We start from the raw sequence: 27,850 nt of genomic DNA on the forward strand, positions 1-27,850 counted from the left end.
AAAGTTTGCAATTGTAGAATATTAAAAACTTAACTTACTTAAAAATAATTATAAAATCCCATAAATAAATCTTTTACATTCACTACAAAACTACATCAGAAAATTATGAAACAAATGAGAGATTCTCCCTCCACAGATATCAGCAAAAATAAAACAAAATTGGAGTATTCATATGGTCTGCTATTAGTCATATTGTCATAATGTCCTAATATATTATAAAAGTTGTTGTTGTGTTTTAAACAAAAAAATTTATTATTTTATGACAAATGTTAGGTCATTATGACATGATAAGAGACCTTATGAATTGACCAATAGTTCAAATAGTGTTATTATTTTAGAACTTTTTTGTTTGAAACACAACAAAAATTTGTTTAAACTATCATAATATATTAGGACATTATGACAATATGACCAAATAATAGACCGTGTGAATACCCCAAATATATTTTGTCAGCGATGTCGCCAGCTTTTTTTCATTGCTTTCCATAGAAAATATTATGTAAACTTATTGTCGACAGTGGTTGTGGTCCCAATTGTAACCAAGCTGTAAATCATAACTGTTGCTGTGAGTGTGTGTATGCTTGATTTTTCGGAGGCGTATTATTTATGTGTAACAATGAGACTAATGCTCTCTATAACTTTGTTGTTATTTTTATTGTGATTCTCCATTTGTTTAATGGCCAAAGGCCATCATTAAATGTTTTTTTAACAAAAAAAAAAAAAAAAAAAAAAACATTCATAAGCAGCAAAGTGATCTTGTTTTGATGTGTTTGTTTTGTTATTGTTTATGGAATTAAATATAAAGGTTACAAATTTCCAGAGCCTCAAGATTACGCATTATAATTGATTCATATTAAAAGTATTTTATTTGTTGATGTTTATAAGTATTTGTCACAATGACCTTGTCTTTGTCTTATTTTACCTTGCACTTACTTCTCCTCAAAAGAGAGAGAGCAACTTAAATGTTTGGTAGTAAGAGTATGAATTATGTTCCATTAACTGATTCAATCGATTTGATGTATAAAAATCATGTTTTCCTAGTAAATGATTTATTGGAAAAACAAAAATTCCCAAAATAATAAATATAAAAAATGCTGAATAATATGCGTAATATATAGGCTTATAAAATTGCAGTGTAATGATTTTTGCTAAATTATTACACAAGTACAAATATTATTATTGAAATGACCTTTGGACAAAAATGTATGAAACAACTTATAAACTGTTGAATTTCCCATATCATATTTATCCACATGAAATATTTTCCTTTGTACAACAAACTTTGTTGAATTTATTTCAATTAAATTTGTTTATTATTAAATTTATTTCAAAATAGGCTGCATAACCAAGTTTTTTATTTATGTAAGAAAACATTTAGACATGACAAAAATTCGACTATCAAATAATATGAGGATCAGATAAGGCTACCTACCGACTCAGTATAAAAATATATAAAACACATTGTTAACTAAACTCTAAATTACTTTGGGACACTAAAGTGATAATATAGTTTAGATTAACTGGGATATTTAAAGTAAAGTTTTGTTTTAAGTAACAAAATAATAGTGTTTTTAATCTCAGAGCAAAATTATAAATTTTAATTATTTTCAAAGTAGCGTCGTAGTCTTGTGTTGAAATCATCTACAAAAATACTCTTTACACAGATTTTTTATATATAAAATACTGTTAAACATAAGATTTTCTATATACTGTTAAACACAAGTTTTGCTGTTAAGTATAATGAATATTTTTATAGAAAATATTCGTATACTTAATATTTTCTATTGAAAATATTGTTATAATGAAGATTTTCTATAAAACTGTTTCCCACAGGATTTTCTATAGAAAATACTGTTATACTGAATATTTTTTATAGAAGACTTTTATCTGAAGACTTTCTCTGGAAGAACAGCATCTTCCATACTGAAGATTTTGTATAGAAAATAGTTTTATACTGAAAATGTTTTATAGAAAATAGTGTTGTACATTTTCTATAGAAAATACTGTTATATTGTAGATTTTCTATACAGTTATACTATTTTAAATACAGACGATTTTCTATGGAAAATGCAAACAAAAATTGTATACTGAATATTTTCTTTAACTTAAGTGTCAAATTGCCAAAAAAAAATATTTAAATTGGAGTCTGCCGAGTAGAGTATCCAAAACCGAAACCGAAAACCTGTCAACCGGTTTTTTCATCTTTGTAAACTCCACCGGTTTCGGTTTTTTGACAAACCAGTTTTTGTAAGACGGTTAACCGGTTTTAGTGAAATATATTTTCTATTTTATAGAAAATTATAGCATTTGATAATATTTCGTAAAAGATATAAAATAATTGCATAAAGATAGAGCATTAAGAATTCAAAAATACTAAGTTTCCGAAGATTTGGTATACGATTCTTAACACGTTCTATTAGGGTCCACAAATAAAAATAAATTTTAGGAGACCTTTTTTATATTAAATAAAAGTTTAATATAAACCGGATAACCGGTTTTTTTGAAGACAAAAACCGAAACTGTTTAACCGGTTTTTTCAAAAACATACTTTTTCGGTTAAACCGGAAACCGGTTTTTTGGACACTTATTTTTTTTTTGTTATTTTTACAATTGTAACGCTGCATGATTTGTTTATAATACTTATATAAGCAAATCGGACAGCCTGTCTAAATTCTCATTTACATATTTGTTAATGTTCGGTCGACACTATTAAATTAGTTTCATCCACCTTTAAAAAAGTTTGACCGGCTTTAAATCACATGAGTTGGGTTGTTCATGGACGAACTAGTTCAATTAGTCTTCTTAAGTCTTCTTGTTGGTTTTATTCATTTTATTATTTTTGTTTGTTGTTATTAATGTAGATGTTTGAAACCTATATTTTAAAAATCACCTTTATATAGAATAAAAGTTGTTTGAATTTTTATTAAATTACTAGTTGATCGCCCGGTGGCATTTACTAATGTTAGCACAGAAAAAACTATTTCTTAAACCGTTTCAATTCAAATATATATCGCATATTGAACTGGTTTCAATTATTTTATAATTGAATCAAGTATTCATGTGCTTAAAAACTAAATTTTCTTATATTTTCTATTGAATTTTGAGTTTTGAATTTGATAATTTTGACAATTGAATATACAATTTTCGTTATTGGTTGAAATTTAAATACAAAAATTATTGAATAGATAATTTTCGTAATTGAAAACACATTTTTGTTATTTTTTGTGTTTTTAATTACGAAAATTATCTATTCAATAATTTTTGTATTTAAATTTCAACCAATAACGAAAATTGTATATTCAATTGTCAAAATTATCAAATTCAAAACTCAAAATTCTATAGAAAATATAAGAAAATTTTGTTCAAAACTCAAAATTCAAAAGAAAATATCAGAAAATTTAGTTTTTGAACACATGAATACTTGATTTAATTATGAAATAATTAAAACCAGTTCAATATGTGATAAATGTTTGAATTGAAATATTTTTTCTGTGAGTTCTTCAAGTTTCTCCAACCCACGCATACCACCCTGTTCTTATTTATTTGCAAATAAAATATTTAAATTTGTACTGCATACTTTAGGGAGCGTTTTTTATTACAGTTGACTGGACTCAAAAAAAAAAGAATATCCGAGTTTTACCCGGAATTTTTGAATTTTTTTCTTTACAAACCATCTGATAATTTCGAATCGAATAAAAAAAATCAGTCAAATCGCTCCAGCCGTTCTCACGTGATGATATTACATACATGGACCATTTCATTTTTCTAGTTGAAAAAACTGTCAAGCGTGGCACCCGGTGAGTAAAACTAATTCGGATACGCTGAATTCAGTGGTGCCAACCGTTTTTTCAGGATAGCTCGAATTTTCGAGATATACCATTATTTCGAAAAAGTGTCAATTTCGTTCACAGTGTTATTATTAAACGTCATGTCAATAGTAGGGTTCTATAGCTGGAACAAAAAGTCGACTTTTCGACCTTTCGACTTTTTCCGTTTTTTAAAAAGTCGACTTTTCGAACTTTCGACTTTTGGTAGTTTATGAAAAGTCGACTTTTCGAACTTTCGACTTTTTAGTTAATCGACTTTTTTCGATTATTTTCGACTTTCCGACTATTTTCGACTTTTTTCAACTTTTTACCATTTCTTGTAAAAAATACATGGTTTCTATTATTGATGCGCCTTTTGTAATGTTTAGCAATAAAAATGAAATTTATCTAGGCGATAATAGTTAGAATAATGTTGTAAGAATTTTGTGTAGAAAAAAGCTTTATTTGATAAACATTTATTCATTTATTATTTACACATATTAGCATACACTACAAAAAATGAAAGTGCAATATTTTTTAACAATCTAAAAAGTCGACTTTTATCCACTATTTTCAACTTTTATCGACTATTCGACTTTGAGATAACATAATGGATTGTTCGACTTTTTTCCAACCAAAAAGTCGATTTCGACTTTTCGACTTTTTTCAGGAAATAGTCGATTGTTCGAACAATCGAACAATCGACTTATAGAACCCTAGTCAATAGTGGCCAAATTTTTTTCACAGAACACTCGTCCAACCACTTAGTTCCCTCAATTAACCGAGAATAAAAATGTACCACTAATCAAAAGGAACGAACTTATTCATTTATTTACCAAATCAACAGTTAAGCGCTTGCAAACTTTTAACTGTTTCGAATCTATGTTATGTTAAAACCTTTATGATTCTTAAATGTATCTGTATTAATAAAAAAAAAATTGAGGAGTGTTTCTGAAATGTTTTTAGTGCACTTCGAATAACAATGGCTTTATTGAGAAATCATTTTGGTAGATCGTTTTATATCACACCTCTGGATTTTTTCTATGGGGTTATGTGGAGTCAAAAATCATGATTCACGAGAAAGCGGCAGCAATTCTGGAAAGAGTCGTAATTCTCGAGATAATCGTAGTAATGCTGGAAAGAGTGATTGAAATTTGCATTTTCTGAATGGATCACCTACATTTTAAAAAGTGTATGTCGATGATTATTCTTTCAGATTATAATAAAGATTCCGACATATGATACTCTAAATGGATCATTTTGTGGTAGCGGACATTCTAATATGAATATGACCATTACAAACGTTCTTAAAATGTAAGTAAAACAAAACTCCGAAGTGCAGAGGTAGCGGACTGACAAACAGATACAAAAATAATGAATCAGCAGGGTCCAAAAAGTAACGGAAGGAAGATTTATGCTTAAGTCATTTTAAAAAGTTGTTTGTAATGTCATCATAAATTAAAACAAAGTACACTGGTAAATTGTATACGATAGAATTGTTAACTTAATTCAAATTAAATTTTTTTTTTACTGCGTACTTTAATAAAAAAAAAATAGATTCTATGTATGTAGACACAAGAACACAAATATTGTCAGTTCGTGAGTACTCATTTAGGAATCGAGCTTTAAGATTTTAACAAATATTATACGTTTTGATTCCAAATATTATGTGGGTATATATTTGTATCAGATATATCTAATATGTATATTTTGTAATCAAATTTATAACAATAAGGCCAAGGTAATTATTTACATCTCGTAATGCTAGTAGTAATTGTGTAAATATGTACATAAATTCGTCATAATATTAAATATATTTATATATTGTACGATTACAATGTATTTAGATATTTATCTAAGTAGGTATCAGTATTAAAATTTACAATATATCGTATGTCCATAAATATCAATATGAGTAATAAGGTGCGTATTTCACACATGCGTTAAACGTTTTATTTTCAGTTGCAAAACATTACATAACAAATTAAGTACAATTCATTTATAACACACAACAAATAGCATTTAAAAATATTTATCATTAAGAAAAAAATAAAACGTTTAAGAATGAAAATATGTACATATATATGACACCTCAGCATGAAGAAGCTAATTTTCAAAATAAACAAATTAATTGATTATTTTTAAAAAACAGTCATACATATACGAACTGAATATTTTTATACGCAAATAAATAATAAAAACAAAATATTATTAATCCAATGGTCCAAGTATTATCGACATACGAGTACATATCTACATACTCGTGCTATTATGAACTTAAAAATCATAGTTTATTTGTACGGAAATAATGAATTTAATAAATATTTAAGGGACATTAATTTTACTAACAAAAACCTAAAAAAAACTTTACATGATGATTGTTTTGTTTTTAGTTTAATAATTTTTATATTGTTGACCAAAGTTCACATTGAAAATTTAAATAAACAAATTTCAATGAATTATTTATAAAATATGTACGTATTTACCCCACACAAATCGGTTCATTTATTAACTCAACAATGTAATTATACATTTTATTGATTTTTCTTAAATCATTTGCATTTAATATTATTTTTTAATCATGTAACTGAAATTAATTTTAACGCTATTCAAATTTAAAATTTCCATATTTTTCATATGCGATAGCGGAGTCCTTCTGTCTGTTTACTTACAAACCCGATAGATACATCATTATATCAGGTATATTGCTGGTTTGATTGCTATTTAAAAAATCGACCCGTAAATGGCTCAGATACGACTCTTCGTAATTATAAATTTTTTCAATACTTCTCAACTTTGATAGAAAAATAAAAAAAACTATAATTTTCTATATTTGCCATATTTTCAAAATAAGTTCTTTGATTATTTCATTACATAATGCAAAAATTTCCAGCTGACCGTCCTTGCCCCTTTTTTAGCAAAAGGTAAAATCTTGGAAAAAATGTTTTGCATGCATTTTTGGGAAATTTATGATATATAACCGTAAAAACACATTAGGTATATCTTCTTTTAGGGATTTTAAGCCATATTTTACAAAAAATTAAAAAAAAAACAAATAAGAGAGCTGTGCCGAATCTTATATACCCTTCACAAAATTATACTTCAAATTTTAAATATTTTTAGGTAAACAAAAATTTTTTTCCAAAATTGTTTTTTAAATTTTTTTTTTTAATTTCAGGTTAAAAATATTTGACCCATAGCAGGTCCAACTTACTATGGTCTTATATACGTCGTCGCAAAGGTCTTTGAAATATCTATCATTAGATATCCATATTGTCTATAGTAATGACTCAGTTATTCAGATATAGGTCAAAAATCGAGGTTGTCCTGGTTTTTTCCTCATATCTCAGCCATTTGTGGACCGATTTTGCCGATTTTAAATAGGAAACTTCTCGAAAGCATGTCTGACAGAATTATTGAAGATTTGGATCCCAATGATACCTGGGGTCTTCAGTGATTTCAACAGACATACGAACATGGTTTAATCGACTCCGCTATCTATAAGGATCCAGAATATATATCTATACTTTATTGGATCGGAAAATTATATTGTGGAAATTACAAACGGAATGACTAACTTATATGTATATATCCTTCTCACGAAGGTGAAGGGTATAAAAATAAAAAAATTTAAATATTTTCGGAATATTTAAAAAAAATTTAAATCTTTTCTGGAATAATTTTAAATCATAAAAGACTTTAAAAAGTAACATAAAAAATTTAAAAAAAAAAATATTTTACATCCCATAAAATGGAGTTTTCCACAAATTTCAACTTTGCTAACCCATAGGTAGGCACATAAAAGTCGTAGATCACTTTTCAAACACTCATTTCATAGGCTGATCAATTATCTATCATATGCCTTTTAAATTTGTTAATTATCTCAATTAGTTCAAAAGTTATAATTTTTCAAATTTAAAAATATCGTCCAAAACTCTATAATATTTGACACAGGCGGAATTTTTTGGTTTGATAGGTGACTTTTTTACCCTTATTTTGGTATATTAATTTGTATATTAGGTCGTGTCGGAATGTAGTTATGATGTCTAGAAAATTGATAGTTATTTTCTTAAGAATTAATATCCATAATTTAAGTAAGAAAGTAAAACGAAATGGGTATGCAAATAAAGAAAAGAGTACGTACTTTAAAATGGTACTAGGCTTTTTACGAAATATTAGGAATTCCCTAAGGTTCTATTCCAAAAAAACCTTAAATTTATGTAAAATTTAACACATTTTTAAAAAGAATATGGAAGCGATTTCAAAAGTGGTGGAAACATAGTCTGCATTGAAATTAAAGCTATGAAACCATTTTAACGAAAACCGTTTACTCCATAAAATTAACTTTTGTAAATAAAAAGTTTAAGCGATTGAATTTTCAAAATTTATTACAAAATCCTACTTTTCAGTCAAATTATAAAAAGGTGCATATTGAATCACCCTGTTTATAGGGAAAGTGTTTACATAGAGACCTAAATTTTTGGCTTCTGACGTTCTCAGGTGTTAACTTTAATATGAGTATTTAAAATTGAAAATTGGCGGCAAAAAAAAAAAAGACTTTTGGCGCTATTTCAAAATTAGCAACACTATGCGACGTCTACCTCGATATTTTTTCACCAAAATGTTTGACTACCAATAAAATTGCATTTAATATTTATCTTACTTGTTCAATATAGATTTGTTCCGTTTCAAATCGTCGCACTTCTGTATAGATACAGTAGTGCATTTTAACTCATTACTTGGCAATGAACGTTTTTGCCGGAATCAATTCTGTCGACCGAATCCAGGAAAAATATGAAGCAGCTTTGTCTGTCACCAAAATATTAGATTAGAATCTGAACCACCAAATTTTTCTGGAATATAAATATGGAATGGAGTATTGAATAACCGAGGAACCGATCTATGTATGTACCGACTGCGAAAAAAATAAGAGAGTATGAAATAAGTAAACACCTTTGTCTAACTTAACTTGACTTGAAAAGCCATCAATTTGTTTACTTAGAGAAAAATGTCTTGTCCGCACAGGAACATAACACGGACAAAAGGTGTCCAAACAAGATCAAATTCCTGTGCACACACAAAATTGACAGGTGGTAACAGCGTGTTAAGCAAAGTTTAACTAAAAAGTCAATAACTAACCCTAAATATTATAAGACTTGTGCAAATTACAATACAATTTTTTTTATTTTACCAATTTATTTGTTTTTGTATTGTAAAATTAACTATTTATTTACATTAAGTGCAATATAATTATAAATTATCTTAAACAAATATAAATATTTTGAATTAACTTAGAACAATTTTTGCGTAGTTGAAACTTGAAAGAACAGAACTTTGAATTAATTAAATTTGTGTTCAATTAACTAAAATTTTAATTAGGAATTAAAAAATTTTAGCCACTCAACCTTTGAATGATTAACCTTTTGTTAATTAACATCTAATAGAAATTGAATTAAAATATTTTGTCTTCATTGAGTGCTGCTTTTCTTTTGAATGTAATCGATTTCGATATGAATTTGAAAAAAATTAACTTAAGCCTTTTTGTAATATTGTAGATTTGAGTTGAAGAAAAGTTTAATCATTCAATATGTTTTATTAACCCTATAACCCGCAAGAGTGCCTCAAGTCATGCGTTACAAAACACCAATTATCTCTAAAAGTAATTATATTTTTTATACCCTTCACCTTCGTGAGAATGGTATATATAAGTTTGTCATTCCGTTTATAGTTTCCACAATATAATTTTCTGACCCTATAAAATATATATATTCTGGATCCTTATAGATAGCGGAGTCGATTAAGACGGAAGTCTGTCTGTTGAAATCAATTTTCTGAAGACCCCAGATCGGGATCCAAATCTTCAATAATTCTGTCAGACATGCTTTCGAGAAGTTTCCTATTTAAAATCACAAAATCGGTACACAAATGGCTGAGATATGAGGAAAAAGCCAGGACAACCTCGATTTTTGACCTTTATCTGGATTACTAAGTCATTAATATAGACAATATGGATATCTAATGATAGATATTTCAAAGACCTTTGCAACGACGTATTTAAGACCATAGTAAGTTAGACCTACAATGGGTCAAAATCGGAAAAAATATTTTTTAACCCGAATTTTTTTTTCACCAAAAAAAATTCAAAAAAAAACATTTAAAATTTAAAAAATTTTAAAATAACAATTCGAAAAAAAAAAATTTCCAAAAAATTAAAAAAACAACTTTGAAAAAAAAAAATTTTGTTTACCTAAAAATATTTAAAATTTGTATTTTGAAGTATAATTTGGTGAAGGGTATATTTCTTACATATTTTTAAATTTAACTGTGACTTTAGTTACAGATTTGTAAACATTTCCTTCGAAGGTCGAAATGCATTCTGGCTTTTAGTTTTTGTTCTATCAGCTGTTTTGTGAGTGATATCATAATATTATAACGTGAAATTTTGTGTGTCATTTTTTTTTTAAATCAAAGTTTTACTAACTTTTATTCGAAATATTTTTAATTAGTTTTTCAATAAAATCGTATCATAATTATTGTTTTTTACGCCTAAACTGGCAACAATGCCTTGAGGCACTCTTCACGTTTTTGCACCTGGTTCCTAAACTTAATTTGCAAATTAGTTTCTGATGGCTGTTTTGAGTTTATTGGGTCATAATTGCTATAAAAAAATTATTCGACAACATTTTTTTTAGCTTTTTAAAGTTTGCTCTAAAAAAATTATTCGACAACTTTTTTATAGCTTTTTAAAGTTTGCGGTTAGAGGGTTAAACAAGAAAATTTTAAGGATTCAATAATGAATTAATGCTGTAAAGTTTGAGTTCTCAATGGAATGAATTCATTACCGGAATGTTTGTAACATAAAATTTATTTTGAGTTCGAAAATGGAATTAAGAATTAATTGGAACCTTTGCTTGAATCATAATGTTATCAAGAGAATCGTAATAGTAATTTGGAATTTTAATGTACATATGTACTTATATGTTTTGTTTAAATCAGAAAAATTTTCACACTTTTTGCAAGTTGTTCTATGCATTACAATTCTCCAAATGTAGGGTATAAATTTATTAACGATCGACAATAATAAAGGTAGATAAGATTTGTTTATACGATTATTATTTAACATTTATTATTTGCATTTGCATCTAAACTAAAAATTAACAAGAATTTAAATTAACATTTAACAAAGTTTAATAATTTGTATGTATTTTATCATTATTTATTCACATAATACACAAGATTCATAGTGGTAATTCTTAGTTCTAAGAATGTTTATTTTAGATTTTGGCAAGATACTCGTACTGCAAATTTGCTAATAACTAACACTTGTATTATTTGTTGTTAAATAGTTAATGTTAATAAATAGTGTTAAGTAATAATCGTATTTATAATTAAAAATGTCAACATTTCGATACGAATACAAGTTTTATTTTTCAAGTGCAGGGGCTTGGGTTAACTCATGGATGAAAATCATTTTACTTAATACTTGACAGCCATTCAATATTTTTTTCTTTATGCGATGCAGACATTCTCAATTCTGGCCAACATGAAATAAAACTTAAACACATCATTGATACATAAAACTAAGAAAAACAATTATACAATTTAAACAAACAATCTAACAATTTATGTTGAAAATTTATTTTTAAAACTCAAGAGTAGGATACAATGAGTTTTACTTATTTGAAATTATTAACGAATATTTGCACTTTGTTATTATTTTTGGGCAAACACAAAATTATTGTTATTTAAAAGAATTTCCTCTTAAATATAATCGAGTGTGTCTGTGCAAAAATGTCCAAAAGTTTTTGTTTGAGCAGTAAAATATTATCTTAAGATGAGATTTATTTAACCCCTTAAGAGCTCGATTTATATATATCTGATGATCAGTCAGTAAAGTTTTAAATCGTTAAATAATATAGTTTATAGAAATTAAATATGTGTGGAAAACCACACATATATTTAATTTCAAAAAACCATTGTTTTTTTTGTTATTTCTTCAAGTGTAAAGAGTACGAATGTATTAAGAAACATCTTGAAATGTCAAAATGTTTACCTATGTTATCAATAAAAAACTGAAAATGTAAAATAAAATTTTTAACTTCAAATTGACATTTCGTGAATTGAATTTGAATTTTGCGATTTTCTATGAAAAAAATATGTTGGTTTTTTATTTATATTTGAAGGTGAATTAAAACAATCCTATATCCATAAAATACAGACAAATTAAAGTAAATATCTCGGTATAAAAACATATTTTTGAATCAATTAATGTTTTTTCTGTGCTAAATTAATGCGGCAGGAAATATTTAAACAAAATAGTAATTTTGTGTGCTTTCCCACACAAGGGTGAGTTGAGGTTTAAAAGTGTTTTCTCAGTTCTTATTCAATAAGTCGAATTAAAAAAAAAATTTTCTGGAATCGGTTCACTGTCGATCCAAACTTATACGTCGTGGTAATAATTGTTAAATAAATTCAAAAAAATCGTAAATCGTATTCATAAGAATTATAGCAGGATATATAAGCAATAAACCACGATTTCCTCGATTTTTATGAATGTATATCAAATGAAAGGTTATCGGTGCCTCAGCTAGTTTAGATCGGATGAATCTAAAGCTACGTATACAGGGTTGTCATATTCTTACAATATTGTCAGAAAATGTTCAATAAATGGTTAACACCCATATGTTTCAACATAAGTTTTCATGGTTGTGTTAACCATTTTCTGAGCATGTTCCTGACAATCTGACAACCGTGTATACGTAGCTTAATACGAATCCACTCCTTCATCAGAAAATCTGGGTGTTTCACCTCGGAGACAACGGACGTATTATAAATACACTGCTGTTTACCTCTTGGGTATATCAATGGGATCAGTTTTTGGATGGACCCAAGTGAGCTGCCATGGAATCTAACCTAACCACCTAATCATGCAAAGCATTGTGTTGGAACTAGGAAAATTGTTTATGGGAGGGAGAATGTTTGTGGATATTATTCGATTTGAACTTTCTTGCTGAAGTATTTTTTGTAACTTTCAAAGTCCATATCGAATATCTGTAAACACTACTTTCTCCTTCCGCCCTTCCATAACCTAAAGAACGAATTTTCACTGTAATGTGTTGTGCGGTCCACTGACCAATCGACCACAAAGCGATGAGTTCGCAATGCTCTCTCCTGTACTCAGCCCATAACATGATTCCACATTATTTACATCACCCGCAAATACAGATAAAGCGACATGATCTGTCGTGCTTTACTGTGTCAACATGCAAAAGTGATTTTTATAATTTTTTGAATAAATCTCCGACAGAAGTAGTCTATAATTAAATGAATATGAATGCCAAATATTGCTGTCATCTGAAAGAACGGAGCCTTGCGATACCCCTGTATTGATCTTGAACTCGTTTGATATGATCCCAATTACATCAACTATACTAAAGATCGCATACTTTGAGACTAATTTCATTTATTTTCTTTTCAATAAAAGTTTTTAAAAGACTGCAATTTTGCAATTTCACTCAAACAAAGTGAACACCTGACATATTTAAACAACATAACAATTTGGTTTTAATTATGCAAATTAATATTAAGAATCCCAGTAAACACTCAGGTTCAATTTCTTTATCTCAAGCTGATGATATTTGAAAATTATTTGGGTTATAATCACAAAAATTACCCATTTGACAATTTCCTTTTCCCGGTTACCTGAACCCCGCCGAACTCTGACCCCTACCATTTGTCGCATAGTGTTATTGTACAAATGAAAATTCCTAATAATTTCAAACTTTAGACTTGTTTGTCTGCTGGGTTTAAGCTGCTATTTAGCTTTTAGTTTTTGTTAAACAAAATCTGCATAGGGAAACAAAACTAAACAAATAAAAAAATTTGTGTTGAAACAATGATATGTATTTTGCTTAATAGCAACTGATGGATGTTTTGTTTTTTTTTTTCTCATTTTTTTTTTGTTAATTGTATTGTAAACTTATGAAAATTTTCATTTATCCAAAAGACTTTGAATGGATAGACAGACCAAGGGACAGCCAGCCAGTACAAGTTTTATACAAATTAACCATAATTTTCCTTAGCTAAAAGTCACGCAACATAATTTCTTTCAAAAATATTTATGCTAAAAAGTATTTGGCTATAAATAATACCAGTAGTAGTAACATAATAGTAACTTTTGTTTTCATTGTTTAAGTTTCAGTTTTTGTTTTACTTGTTTGTATTGTCTTGATTTTATAAGCATTTTTTATTTTTTTTTTTTGCTAGAGTCTATTTTTATTGTTTGCATTTATGGCCCACAATTTAGCAGCACGAACACAATAAAAAAACATTAATTATATAATACTATTGTCTAAGTATTATAAATATCCATAATACTTACTAAGTAATAGATTAAATGATATTTATTGTTAATGTTGCTATAAAAACCATTGATTGTATAAGTTAAAAAAAACTATATATAATTTAACTGTTAATTGAGATTATTTTTTAGGCTAATGAAATTTATTTTAGATCTGTGTTACATCTTTGATAACACAGGTCAACAGCAAAAAAAGGCATCACTAACCACTATATAGATTTGATGCATCATGGTTACCTAAGTTCAAAAATGGTAAAATTTTTTAATTCTATGGATAGATTTTTTTTAAAATTTTTTTTTCTAAAATTGCGAATTTTTGTATATGTTTCACCACATAATTTATGATAACTCAAAAAGGGTTAGTCCGATATTACAGAAATAACCTTTAATCTGTTAATATATTGCGTTTTACTCGGCTGAGTAGTTTCCGAGTTATAATAACAAATTGAAGCAAAAAATATATTTTTTACGTGAAAATAGCAAATATTTTTTGTTTTGAAAAAATCATTAAAAATCGAAAACGGCAGAAATTGTTTAGATTTATTGATTTATCGCAAAGCCACATATAATAGGAACAAAATGAGATACCGATCTTAAAAATCGATTGATTATTTTTTTCTATAAGCGAAAAAACGCTCTTTAGATTTTCCGAATTTGGCTGCGTGTAAATTTCATCAAAAATACAATATTTTAAAAAAATAGGTCCGTCACTGTCAAATTCCCTAGTGTTTGTTGTTCCGAATACTACAACATACGTAGAAGCAACAAAAACAACAGGCAGGCTTTGACAGCTCCAGGTGTCACCACCTTGATTTATTTAAAAACAAATAATTTTTAACTTGATCTTCTTAATATTCAGATTAATAGTATTTATTAGGCTTAACCCCATTTTCTCAATCTGTGGCTATCGTTTTCGCAACAATATACTACCAATTCATAGCAGAATCAAACAGGTACAATTATTAGGGGGAGTTGTCAATATTAACACCTACATCGTCAAACTATGGATGTTTATCACTTTGATTTGTGCACATTTTCAGAATTTTTTTGCGTTAAACTTTAATTTTTTACATTTTTTACATTATTTCGTAAAATTAATTTTTTTTCACACAAAAACTTTTCAAATTTATTTTTTTCAACAAAACTGGAATTTAATTTATTTTGTTTTTAGACATTACATTTTGATATTTTTCATATTCCTTTGTTTGATATTTTAGGGAAATTATAATTGAGAACACATTATCTAATAAATGTACCTGGTTGATTCTGCCATGTTACCAATTAAAATAATTTTTGTATGAGAACTGTCAGTATATCGTTACGATAATAAATACCAGAGACTGAGAAAATTTGGCTTAATCAATAATATTTAAAAAATCATATTAATTCAAATATCACACAGCTGTCAAAATAAACTAATTAATGGCAGAAGCTATCATTTTATGGTATTTTTTATTTGTATTTTTATTAAAAAAAAAATCATTTAGTTTGTAAACATACTTGGCATTATTAATCATTTGTATTCCTATTCTTTTTACACAATGACTCAATAAATTTACTATTTGTATTATTAATGCTATTAATTTGATTTCAATATTCTATTATGTGAAACAACATTTTAACACAGTTTATAATAGTTGTGTTCGCGTACTTGATAATTTGTAATAATTTGTACAAATTATCACTGGAAGTTACGGGATTCCGTTCGTTTACTTTTAAAAACTTGAAACGAGAGAGCAAGAGAGCAAGAGAGTGTTAAAAGTGACAGTTCGTAGATAGAGAACATGATATTTTTTACTCAGGACATTTTTTGTCCAGTAAAAAATATCAACATAAAAAATATGTTTAAACATATTGTTGCAAATGTAAACAAAAAAAAAGTTGAAAATTATGATAATTTATAAGTCTTGCAAAGAAAAGAACTAAAATAACACAAAACAAACGTTTTAAATTGATTTATAATAAAATAAAACTTATTTTTAAAAATTGAGAGTAAATGTATTTTTACGCTCTAAATTAAAGTTACTGGATAATTTTTACTGGAAAGTACGCGAACACACTTAATGAATGAAATTCATGTTCTTGTCAGTGTGAAAACAATATTAAATTAAATTGAAAGTCATGAAATTACTTTATTAGCTAAATTTTATAACAATTTATAACCACCACGATTTGTAAGCCTTGAAAATTTTGGTCACCTAAATAATAATTTATTAATTTCTGAAACAATTACTTTCTATCTGACCATGTTAATTTTGAGGATAATACATCGAAATTAGACGAGAGAAGTTCGGTTCTATCGGTTCTATATTTCACTGTTTTTAATTTGTTGGTCATTCAGGGTCGTGTCATCCGATAATGTAAGACATTTATGAAATCAAAACTAAAAACCAGAATGGGGAAGGATTTCATCACAACGTATCTGAATATTGCTGATTTAAAAAGAAAACCTATAAAGAAATTCTCGATTATATTATGGAACGATCCTCACAAAATTTGTAGACATTTTATTGTGAATTTAATTTTCATAATAACATATATCAGAGAGATTTACCGAAATAGGCCTTTTACGGAAGATTTGGGAGCGGTATTTATAGAGAAACTGGTAAAATATTTTTTTTTTCTAAATTTTATAATAACCTCTAATCAGCTTAAAAATAGTACATACTTGTTTCATAAAAAGGAATAATTATAATTTAAAATGGAAAATATTACAATTTATTTAAATTAAAAAAAAAGAATCAAGTTTATTATTAACATTCTTAACTATACGATCATTTAAATGCAGCCTACTAAGCCATTGATCTTGATCATTGAATAATGATCATATATGAAAAGTAAGTCCAAAACAGCAACAACAGCAATACAAGTTGTATGGAAACAATTAAGTTTTTTGTATTTCTTCTTGTAAACTTCAAGAAAATATTTTTTTATACTAAAAATAAAACTGGATGGTTTGGTATCAAGTTGTGTTTTTTTGTTTTTGGTATAAGACATTGGATATTACGACTATTTATACAAAGTGGTTGACATACTTTTGATTTACAAAAAAAAATATAAAAAATAAAACTACTGACGCATATACGTTTTTCAAGTTATTATAGTGGTTAGTAAGTCATCATCTTCATCATCCTCATCATTATTATTGTTACATTCACAACATGATGATCGTTGAGATCAACGTGATTATCATCATTATCATCATCGACTTGACTAATTAAAAGTGCAACAAACCAAAACTAGATTTTGATTTTCTGTTTTACAAGTTGGTCAAAAAAGAGTGTGTAAAACCCAAAACGGAATATGAAACCACTTTTATTTTCATGTTTTTGTATTTTCTTTGAAAGATAAATAAATGATGATGCATTACTATTGCTAATAATTATCATAATGTTGCGTAATACATAACTTGAAATATTTATACGCTCAAAGAAAACAAAAAGTTGGCTAAAAATATCAGACATATCAACACATTATAAATAGCTTGAACTTTCAAAAAATATTTCAAACTAATTTGAATATGTATGCTGGATAAATACGTATGTTGTATGTATCTTACTAGTTGACATACATTTTTTAACATTCCATAAGCGTTTTTAATATAAAATTTATATAATTTGTAGTTTATAGGAAGTACAATTGGGACATACTATTTCCCTGCTTAACCCTAAGAAGACTGACAAGATCTCTAGGAACCTTTTTGGCTTTAACGGCAGACTAAGGTATTTTTCGAGTGCATGTTTAGAAATGGCATGGATGATGATTGATTTAACAATGAAATTATATGCGGTTGTAAATTTAGCTATTTGTATGCAATTTTAGTTCATTTCAACAATTCTAATTCTATAAATCACATTAGAATTTTTAATAGTTTTGACTTAAATGGCTGGCTAAACCAAAAACAGCAATTTGTTGCAAAAAAATAAAAATAAAGAAGACATCTAAATAGCAACAGCGAACAAACAATTAATTAAAGTAGCTAAAGATGTTGGTAGAATTTTTATTGCAACATAAATTCAGGTCCTTCAAATCATGCATGTCTGTCCACAAACAAATTGCCGTTTTGTAAGTGGTTGTTGATAAATGGCTGGGGCTTCAAAAAGCAAAAAAACTTGACATTTTGGCAAATGTTTATTAAATACGCGTAAGTTTAGTTTAGTTTTGTTTCATTTTATTGTTTATTTGTTTATGGATTTGTGTTAAATAACCTTGTAGCTATAATTAAAAGACAATTAAATAAAGTTTTAACCTATTTTCGTAAATCATATCACTAAAACCGAAATTTACAGCTGCAATTTGAATTGTATTTGCTTTTTACGACAACCAAAATGATTATTACTATTAAGTACATAAATATTATGATTTAATAGTACTTATATTCCTCCCTTCAATACCTATCTGGGTTAATTTAATTAAATTAAATTGAAAGTGTTAATTATTTTCCAAAGTCTTGTTTAATATTTCAGTTTTGACAAACCTTTACTGGTTTTACGAGTATTCGGTTTAGTTATGTTTAACAAAGTAATTGTGAAATTTTAAAAATAGGTACATATAATGCCAGGCTTGAATCCAGGTCAAGCTTTTTAATATTTTTGCTTATTAAATTATATTTTATACAAAAAATCGTTTGGGAAAAAAATAAATTTTCATTTAACAATCCGAATTAACTGTTAAAACCAAGGTTCGCTACCGATTCGAAACGGTAACGGTATTTTGAAGGACCAGCAACTGTTTTTTGAGGTTATAACATTTTAATAATAACTGTAATTTCCATCTGACTTAAATGATTAATAAAGTTTACAAAAAAAAAAAAAAACAAGTAAGAAAGTATGGTCGGTCAAGCCCGACCATGTAATACCCTACACTAAGTAAAAGAGCAAAAACATTTTTCTTTTAAAATTTCAATAATTTATATTTTTGAGTGATTTTTGGAAATGGGCCTAATATGGGAGCTATGACCAATTATGGACCGATCACCATTATGTCGTGTGATTTATGTCTATATTAAAGTTAACTATGTTGAATTTTGTGTGTGTAGCAACATTTTTAAGCGATTTATGCACGTTAAAGTGATTTTCGGAAGCGGGACTATATGGGAGCTATGACTAATTATGGACCGATCGTAACAAAATTTGGTGACATGAATTTTGTATATATAATACTTATTTGGAGCGGAATTTGTGTAGATACCTATATAAAGTAACCATTTACGAGCGATAAAGTTCAATTTCGGGAGGACATTTGTATGGGGGCTAGGTGAAATAATGGACCGATTTCAGCCAGTTTCAATAGGCTTGGTCCTTGGACCGAAAAAATAATATGTACCAAATTTGATCGAAATATCTTTAAAATTGCGACCTGTACTCTGCGCACAAGGTTTACATGGACAGTCAGCCAGCCAGCCAGCCGACCAGACGGACGGACGGACATCGTTTCATCGACTCAGAAAGTGATTCTACTTTAAGGTGGGTGTTAGACTAATATTTTTGGGCGTTACAAACATCTGCACAAACGCATTATACCCTCCCCACTATGGTGGTGTAGGGTATAAAAAACTGGCATAGTTAGCTTTATCAGTCCTGTCACACATTTTGTTCGTAATGGGTTCAATATAATTCCTATCGATTTAATTTTAGGTTCTTCAAATTCCATGTAATTTATTAATTCCGAAAATATTTAATAATTCTGTATTTCTGTTTTTAATTTAAAACAAAAGTAAAATTTTTGTACAGAAATTGATTAAAAATTGAGAAGCCGCCAAAGGTACTTTTTTTTAAAATTTAAAAATTTTGGGAAATTGATTTTTTCTAGAAGATTTTAATCCAAATATTATAAAAATACCAAAAAATCAATTTGTAAAAACAATCGAAAAAGTACCTTTTGTTCTGAGGCTCCTCAATTTTCAAAAAACAAATAATTACCAAGAAATATTAAAAAAAAATTGAAAGGATTTTCATTCCGAAAGAAATTTTCGTTTTAATTTTTCTGAAGAAGTGAAATACGGAATTAATTCCACTTTCGATCGGAATGGAATACTGTGACAGGGTTGTATATTACATTTTAAATGCAATAAATATCAATGAACTCAATTGTTGAATTCAAAAAAGCGGTAATGGTAATTTCAGTTATTACGGTAACGATCAAACTATGGGATAACGGTAGCTAGAACCCTAGAATAATAAGTCCTAAATTGAATGTTAATTCAATTTAGGTCTTATTATTCTAGCGTAACCAGATGATTTTTATCACAAAACCCGGATTTCAGATTCACTACATTTATCGTATATTTGGTTTCAATTTATTTAACAAATCAATAACCTCTGGTTTGCAGTAGCTTTTAGAATTTGTTATTTCTTCTTTGTGTTTATTTTTAATTTTGTTCAACTCTAATGATTTAAACTATACACAATAGAAAAATAAATTTCCAAAAATCCTTTAGAGTGCCGGTTTTATTTAAAAAAAAAATTGGGACAACTTTCAAAATGGGAGAAAAATTGCGGGAGTATCAAAACTTACGCCATAAGTTAAATCTGATTGCATTATTCTAATATATTTTTTCCAATATTGTCTATTTATGGATTTTGTTTTTATAAAATATAGAATAAATTCGTTTCAAATATTGAAAAAATTTTAAAGTTTAAAGTTTTACAAGTTAAATCATGTATAGGCGTTAACAGGGGTGGAGGAAATTTCCCGACTCCATAACCGAAAAGTTTTAATATAAACAAGTAAGAGAGCTATAGTCTTATATACCCTTCACCTAATTATACTTCAAAATACAAATTTTAAATAAACAAAAATTTTTTTTTTTCAAAAGTTGTTTTTTTTTTTCATTTTTTGAAATTTTTTTTTCAAATTGTTATTTTAAGATTTATTTTTTTTTAATTTTAAAAAATTGTTTTTTGTTTTTTTCATTTTTTTTTATATGGTCGGAAAACTATATTGTGAAAATTACAAACGGAATGACAAACTTATATATACCCTTCTCACGAAGGTGAAGGGTATAAAAAGGAATGAATGTAAAGTAATTTATAATAATAATAATAATAATAAATCGATCATAACCATAGATTTCGTCCTTGTTCCTAAATAATGACATGTTCTAAATAATACTAAATTAAGTATTTTCAAAATTACGACCTATATTGTGATTACAAGGTTTACATGCACAGCCAGTTAGCAGATGGACTAGGGTTCCTAATTTCCCGGACTTTTTCCATTCCCGGAAAATGTGTAAAAAATCTATTTATTCCCGTAAATTTTTTAAGACTAATTTAAGCCAAAACCCAGAAGTTTTAATGTGTTATGCTACTTAAGAATTCCTTTTAGAACTTAAAATTTAAATTTTAAATTTATTGCAAATAAAATAATTCAGTCTGTTGTGCTTGAAAAATGTTAGTTGGTGTGACAAAAATTCGGTTATTAAAATCGTAATTCCTCTGTTTCGACTAATGTTCAGTTTCTAGTATCGAAAAAATTCGATCATTCGTGCAGAAATAACATTGTTATTTTAAGAAGAAAATATTGTAAAGAATTTCCCGAAATATCCCGACAAATATGCCCGGGAATAGGTTTTTTTTTTATAAATTGATGTCAAATATATATTAAATTTTTTAAAATCTAGAAAAAGCAGAAAGTACGATTCCCGGGAAATTTGACAATACTTATTAAGGGACTAAAATCGCATTTATAAAAATAGGTACAAACACATTTTGAATTGAAAAAATGTGTCCAGTATCGAGTTATAATTTTGGGTCTATATAAAATTTAGAGGAATTTTAGAACTATTTGATTGAAAATCACAAATAGCCAAGAAAATCTAAACAAAAATTAAAGCAATTAATTATATGGGAAAGATAACAAAATTACAACATTCTGAAAAACTCACATACATATATAAAGTGTAATTTCAAAGGCCCTGAAAGAGCCAAGATGATACGTTTGGTACCGTTGGATAGCTTGTATTTGTATTATTAACTGCCTAAGATAAAGGCTTGAAAACATATTAAGCTTTTAGTTAATCTGTTCGATTTATTATTTTATTTAAGAAACAAGTAATATCATAAAAGACACAAACAAGAAAAATAAATTGAAGTCATTTTTAATTTTCAAGATCTTTACGTAGAGAATTTAGTTACTTAAAGATCTTGAACATTTAAAATAGATCTTTAAAAAATCTCAGAGAATATACAAATTAATAATTTTAATGTTACATTTCAAATTATAAGGTAAAAATTTTACGTTATAAATTCAACCTATTTTTGGTAAATCTAAAAAAATAAAAAATATAAATTCATTAAGAACTTAAATCTATTAAGAAAACTTACTTTTCACCGACCACATGTTTGATTTGCTTAATCCTTGTAAATATTTATAAATATCCCGTGAACAGTTTGCTGAAAATTCGCTTTTAATATTAATCCACTGTGAAGCGATCACATTCAGATCGAATACATTAAGCATATCCTTGAGCCGTAATGTATTCGTTAAATCAATATTAGTCACTGTTGCATCCATGGCGCTTTCAAAATTTGATGAAATATTTACATCGTGAAGACGTAAATTCAGCAGAGTCATTTGATCACTGAGCATGTGTGTGAGATTTGTTAGTTTTGTCAATTCACTGCCACTATTCTGATCGATGGCTGCCTGGGTCCATGAGATATGGACTAGTAGGACAGCCCACAGGCTTAAATAAAACACATGCATTTTTTTTGTGTGGCTTTTCTTTAGTTAATTGTTGTATTTGGTTTTTCGTTAAAATATTTAGTTTAAATTATGAACAAAAATTATTGAGTTAATGACAAAAATTATTTTTGGTAAAAAATAACTTTCACTTTAGCCAAGAGTAAATATTTGTTTACACCATTTATTTGATTTATTTAATAATTTTTTTATTATTATTATGTATTTTCTTATTTTTTCTTTGCTTCGATTTTTCTTATGTAATATTGAATTATTATTTATATTTCTTTTTTGTTTAATAATTTATTCATAAAATATTTTGTATTTTGTGTTTTATTTTAGAACTTTTTTTTGTAATTTTAAAATTCGTAACGTATTTTTAAGTCGTTTTTTAATTTTTCTTTTTAGATTTATAAAAAATATTTTTGATTTTTTCGTTATTATTTCTGTTTGTAACTTTTACTTTCCGTTTAGTACCAATATTTCAACGAAATGTTGCCATTAAAACAAGCGCGTTTTAAAGATTGAACGACCGACCGACTTGTCCGATCGCACGATTATGAATTGCGTCTGCGCGTCTTCAACGCTTATAAAAATATGCTAAATATTTCAACACGCACCACAGCTTGGTTTCAGCTTCAATATCAACTTAACTTAACACAAGACAATACAAACTCATAGATACAATTTTAGTTACGAATTGAGTAGTTTTTTTTTTTACAACTATCCATCCATGCACACACAGATAAAAACTTGAAGATAAATAAATGAAAATGATAAAAATTGTTAAATGAGAGACAACATAAAAGTGCGAGTGATATTTTTATTTATTTTGATTTTTTTTTTCGGTAGTTGGGTCTGAAAAGCGTAAAAACGTTTTGTGAAGACCTTTAATTATTCAAAAATCCAATGGAATAAATGTTTTTTCTGCTGTTGTTTTGTTGCGCGTCTTAATGGTTCGACAAACGAAAGTGAACTGAAAAGCCGTTTGTTTTCTTCTTTCGTTGGCGAAAAGTTCAAGCTGGAATTTGTTGTGCTGCAGTACTTTTATTTATTTTTTTTTACAATAATTTTGAAATTTTCAATTTTTATTTTTGTGTGTGTTAATGCGGGGATCGTTAATATGACTTGCATATTGTAACACATTCACTCACTAGATCGTTCATTCATTCAGTCAATCAGTCATTCAGACAGTCATGCATTCATTCAGTTGTTCATTTTACTAATAGATTCATTTATTTACCTTAATGCTGCAAAAATATTTTAAGTACAAACAGCAGCCACTGCATTGATTGGCGGTCTACACTATTTCTTTGGCATTTTTATATGTTTGTGATTCGTTTGTAATTTTCACATTTTTCATTTGCGACCCGTCTGCCGGTTGAAATCAACTTTCCGAATCCATCAAATATGATACTTCAAAATATCCGCTATAGTTCAACTTATATTGCTAAATCGAAGAAATCGGCCTACAAATGGCTTAGATATAAGCAAAAACAGCCAAACATAGATTTTTCACCCTAATTTGTATATCCTAAACCACAATAGTGGAGAGGGTATTATGCGTTTGTTTAAAAAATATTAGTCTAACAGTCACCTTAAAGAATACCATTGAACTCAGAATCATTTCTGAGTCGATTTAACGATGTCCGTCTGTCCGTAAAGTACAGGTCGCAATTTTGAAGACATTTCGATAAAATTGGCCCAAGGACGAAGCCTATTGAAATTGGTAAAAATCGGTCCATTATTTCACTTAGTCCCCATACAAATTTATTCCCGAAATCGGACTTTATCTGTCATAATTACTTGTTTTATATATGTTGATATCCACATTTATATACTAATAAATCACACTTTAAAATTGTGTGCGGATAGATTTATAACACAGAACAGAAAATTATATCGACTAAATTAAGAAAAAAATTAAATTTTATCAAAATCGACCACGCCCAACGCCCACTGCCCGTACAATCCAAATAGATTTTTTCGCATAAAATGTTTCCTATCCAAGTAAAAGACTAGAAATTTGGTACATATATTCTTTGAAACAAAAGAAGAACCGAGTTTCAATAAAATCGGTCACGCCCACCGCCCACGAAACCGATACATAGATAAGAATTTTTTTGATATTTCGTTTATTATTCGACAAAAAATTTTAAGTTTTCATCCTGTTCCGAAAACAATTTTTTTTTAAATCGAAACAAACACACTCCCAACTTTCATTTTATTAAAAAAACAGCTTGGGGGAAAGTCGGGCTACAATTATTAGAGACTTATAGATTTGGGCATATCTTCTTAACGGTTTATGATATCCCCACTTTTTTATTGATGTAGAAATGTTATATTTTTCAAATATGTTAAAGGTAAATGGTATTATTAGGAAAATTATCCATATATAAACCACTGAATTGCGTGAAAATATAAGTAAATTTTTGCTTAACACCCTTGCATGGACATTACTTCAATTTTTAAAAATAAAATAAAATTTTTCTTAAAACTATAAATGCACATTTCATCTTTAAACATTTCTCTACAAAACTGCATAATTTGATTTTTGAAATTGAGTGTTTGAAAAATTTACTTTTTGACACCAAAATCCCTCTGTGCGACACTCCAATTATAGTCTCCTAGCATATGCTGGGTCTCAAAATCCCTGATAATTCCATTCAAATGCGTCTCAGTGGGATCGATTAGAAGAAAAGTGGTAATAACGATAAACAAACACATCGTACAGCAAACATAAGCTTTCAGAAAATGGAATTTTTGACCATCCATGTCAAGGTTTGACCACCTTTAGTTTGCAAAGCAGATTATAAATTAAATAGGAAAATAAAAATAATACTTTTTTCCCTCCAATTTATATCTATATTTTAAATGATATTTAAGTTTCAATTCTGAAATTTTAGATTTCTAACCTTTATTATTAGCTGAATAAACTGAAAGATTGGAATTTTACAATTAATTGCATATTCGTATACACATCCTTAAATATTAAACTAAGCAAGTAAGAGAGCTATATTCGGCTGGGCCGAATCTTATATAACCTTCACCAAATTATACTTCAAAATAAAAATTTTAAATATTTTTAGGTAAACAAAATTAATTTTTTGGAAAAAAATTTTAAATTCAAATTTTATTTTTGTTTTTTCAATTTTATTTAATATTTAGCGAAAAAAAATTCGTGTTAAAAAATATTTTTTCCGATTTTGACCCATTGTAGGTCCAACTTACTATAGTCTTATATATGTCCTTGCAAAGGTCTTTGAAATATTTATCATTAGGTATCCATATTGTCTATATTAATGACTTAGTAATCCAGATATAGGTTAAAAATCTAGGTTCTCCTGGTTTTTCCTTATATCTCAGCCATTTGTGGACCGATTTTCTCGAGAATTCTGGAGATATTGTTGTATGAATCGTGTATGTAAGTTATTTGGGGGCTTTGGAAAGTTGATTTCAACAGACAGACGGACATGGCTTAATCGACTCCGCTATCTATAAGGATCCAGAATATATATACTTTATAGGGTCGGAAAATTATATTGTAGAAATTACAAACGGAATGACAAACTAACCCTTCTCACGAATGTGAAGGGCATAAAAATGGTACTTTCGAAACTGAGACTCGGTTAAATTTTAAAATATTATTTTTTTAGATTTTTCGAGGTTGTGCGTATTTCTGTAATCAGATTCTTAAATTGTAATCTCATTATGATTTAATCGCACACTTATTGTTTCTTTTTCCAATATTTGCGTTTGTTCTTGATTTCCTGAATATGAAATAATCACGTTATATCGAATTTGCACTGACTGTCCTACCGAGGAATACCGAATGAGAGAGAGTTTGAACTAGCCAAATACCTGGCGCAGAAAACATCGATTAGACTGAATGTAACTGGAACTTTCGATTCTCGTTCTCGGGTATTAGGGATGTCCTCCAGGCTCCCAAATCAATATGGAATTATTCTGGCCAAACTGTCGACTATTAAAAGGGCAGAACACAGGATAAGTTATTACATGATATCAAATAGAGATAACCGTTACTTTTCCGACTGCCCAGCTTCAATAATGCTCTCCGATAATGCACAAATAAGATGGATAAACGTATTGACTTTAAAATCCAGCAAGATGTAGCAATTGGGAACTGTGGTCACAATAAACTGGAAATTTGGAACTCATGTTAAATGTGCTAAATATTATTCCAACTCACTAATTTGGCCTTTGTGAACATCATAGGACTATTGATCAAGTCAATCATATAACTGGAGAGATAAGAAAGTCATTTGAAAACTTATACACATGATTAAATATTTATTGGCTCCAAGCATCCATATGTAACTAAAATTTTGTAGACTCAAGCTAGTGTCCTTGATTCAACATATAACTTAATTTATACCTTTGATTTTCTTGTGTGTGATAGCCTAACAATATCAAGACTTGCTGATGATACACCTATTCTTAGCTCGCACTAAATCCAACACGTAGCTTCCACGGCTATATTGTTGAAGCTACATCTTTCGATTTGGCTGTCATTTATTAAGTTTATTTTGCAATGGACGTTTATTTTGTAATTGTACGGTTGAATGAAACGATACGAATCCACATAAGATCCAAGAGCGCCCAATTAATCCCGAAAATGAACAAACTTAAGACTAACCCAGCCTTAAGATTAGGGGTAAGTACGAGTATATCAAAGCTTATACATAATATGTATATTATTTTTATTATTTTCTCGAAAATGATTGCGATAAACGGTGTAATATTTTTTCATTGATTGTTTAAAGTATTTAGTTGGTACGTGAGTGTGTATGGGGTAATGTTTGTTGGGTTTTATTATTGTCTTTACCCTATTACAGACGATGGCTGGCTTGTATTTTCTCGATTTTAAACTTTTGTGTCCAACATTATGATGCAAATGTTTTGTATATTATCCCAAAAAAACACGTAATATATTTTGTTAGTATACATATATACAAACTTAGTTAAAGGTATACAAATA

General features: G+C 27.8%; 1 protein-coding gene across 1 annotated transcript in view; it reads right to left on the bottom strand.

Moving 5' to 3' along the window:
• Positions 1 to 23,895, bottom strand: part of LOC135958799 (nose resistant to fluoxetine protein 6) — a 50,344-nt gene extending 26,449 nt beyond the window's left edge. The window contains exon 1 of the mRNA XM_065509699.1: positions 22,494 to 23,895. Within this exon, the coding sequence (XP_065365771.1) occupies positions 22,494 to 22,875 (382 nt within the window). The 5' untranslated portion in view covers positions 22,876 to 23,895. The remainder of the gene's footprint in view (positions 1 to 22,493) is intronic.
• Between the last annotated feature and the right edge of the window lie 3,955 nt (positions 23,896 to 27,850).

Source organism: Calliphora vicina, chromosome 4, assembly GCF_958450345.1.
Source record: "Calliphora vicina chromosome 4, idCalVici1.1, whole genome shotgun sequence".
Lineage (NCBI taxonomy): Eukaryota > Metazoa > Arthropoda > Insecta > Diptera > Calliphoridae > Calliphora > Calliphora vicina.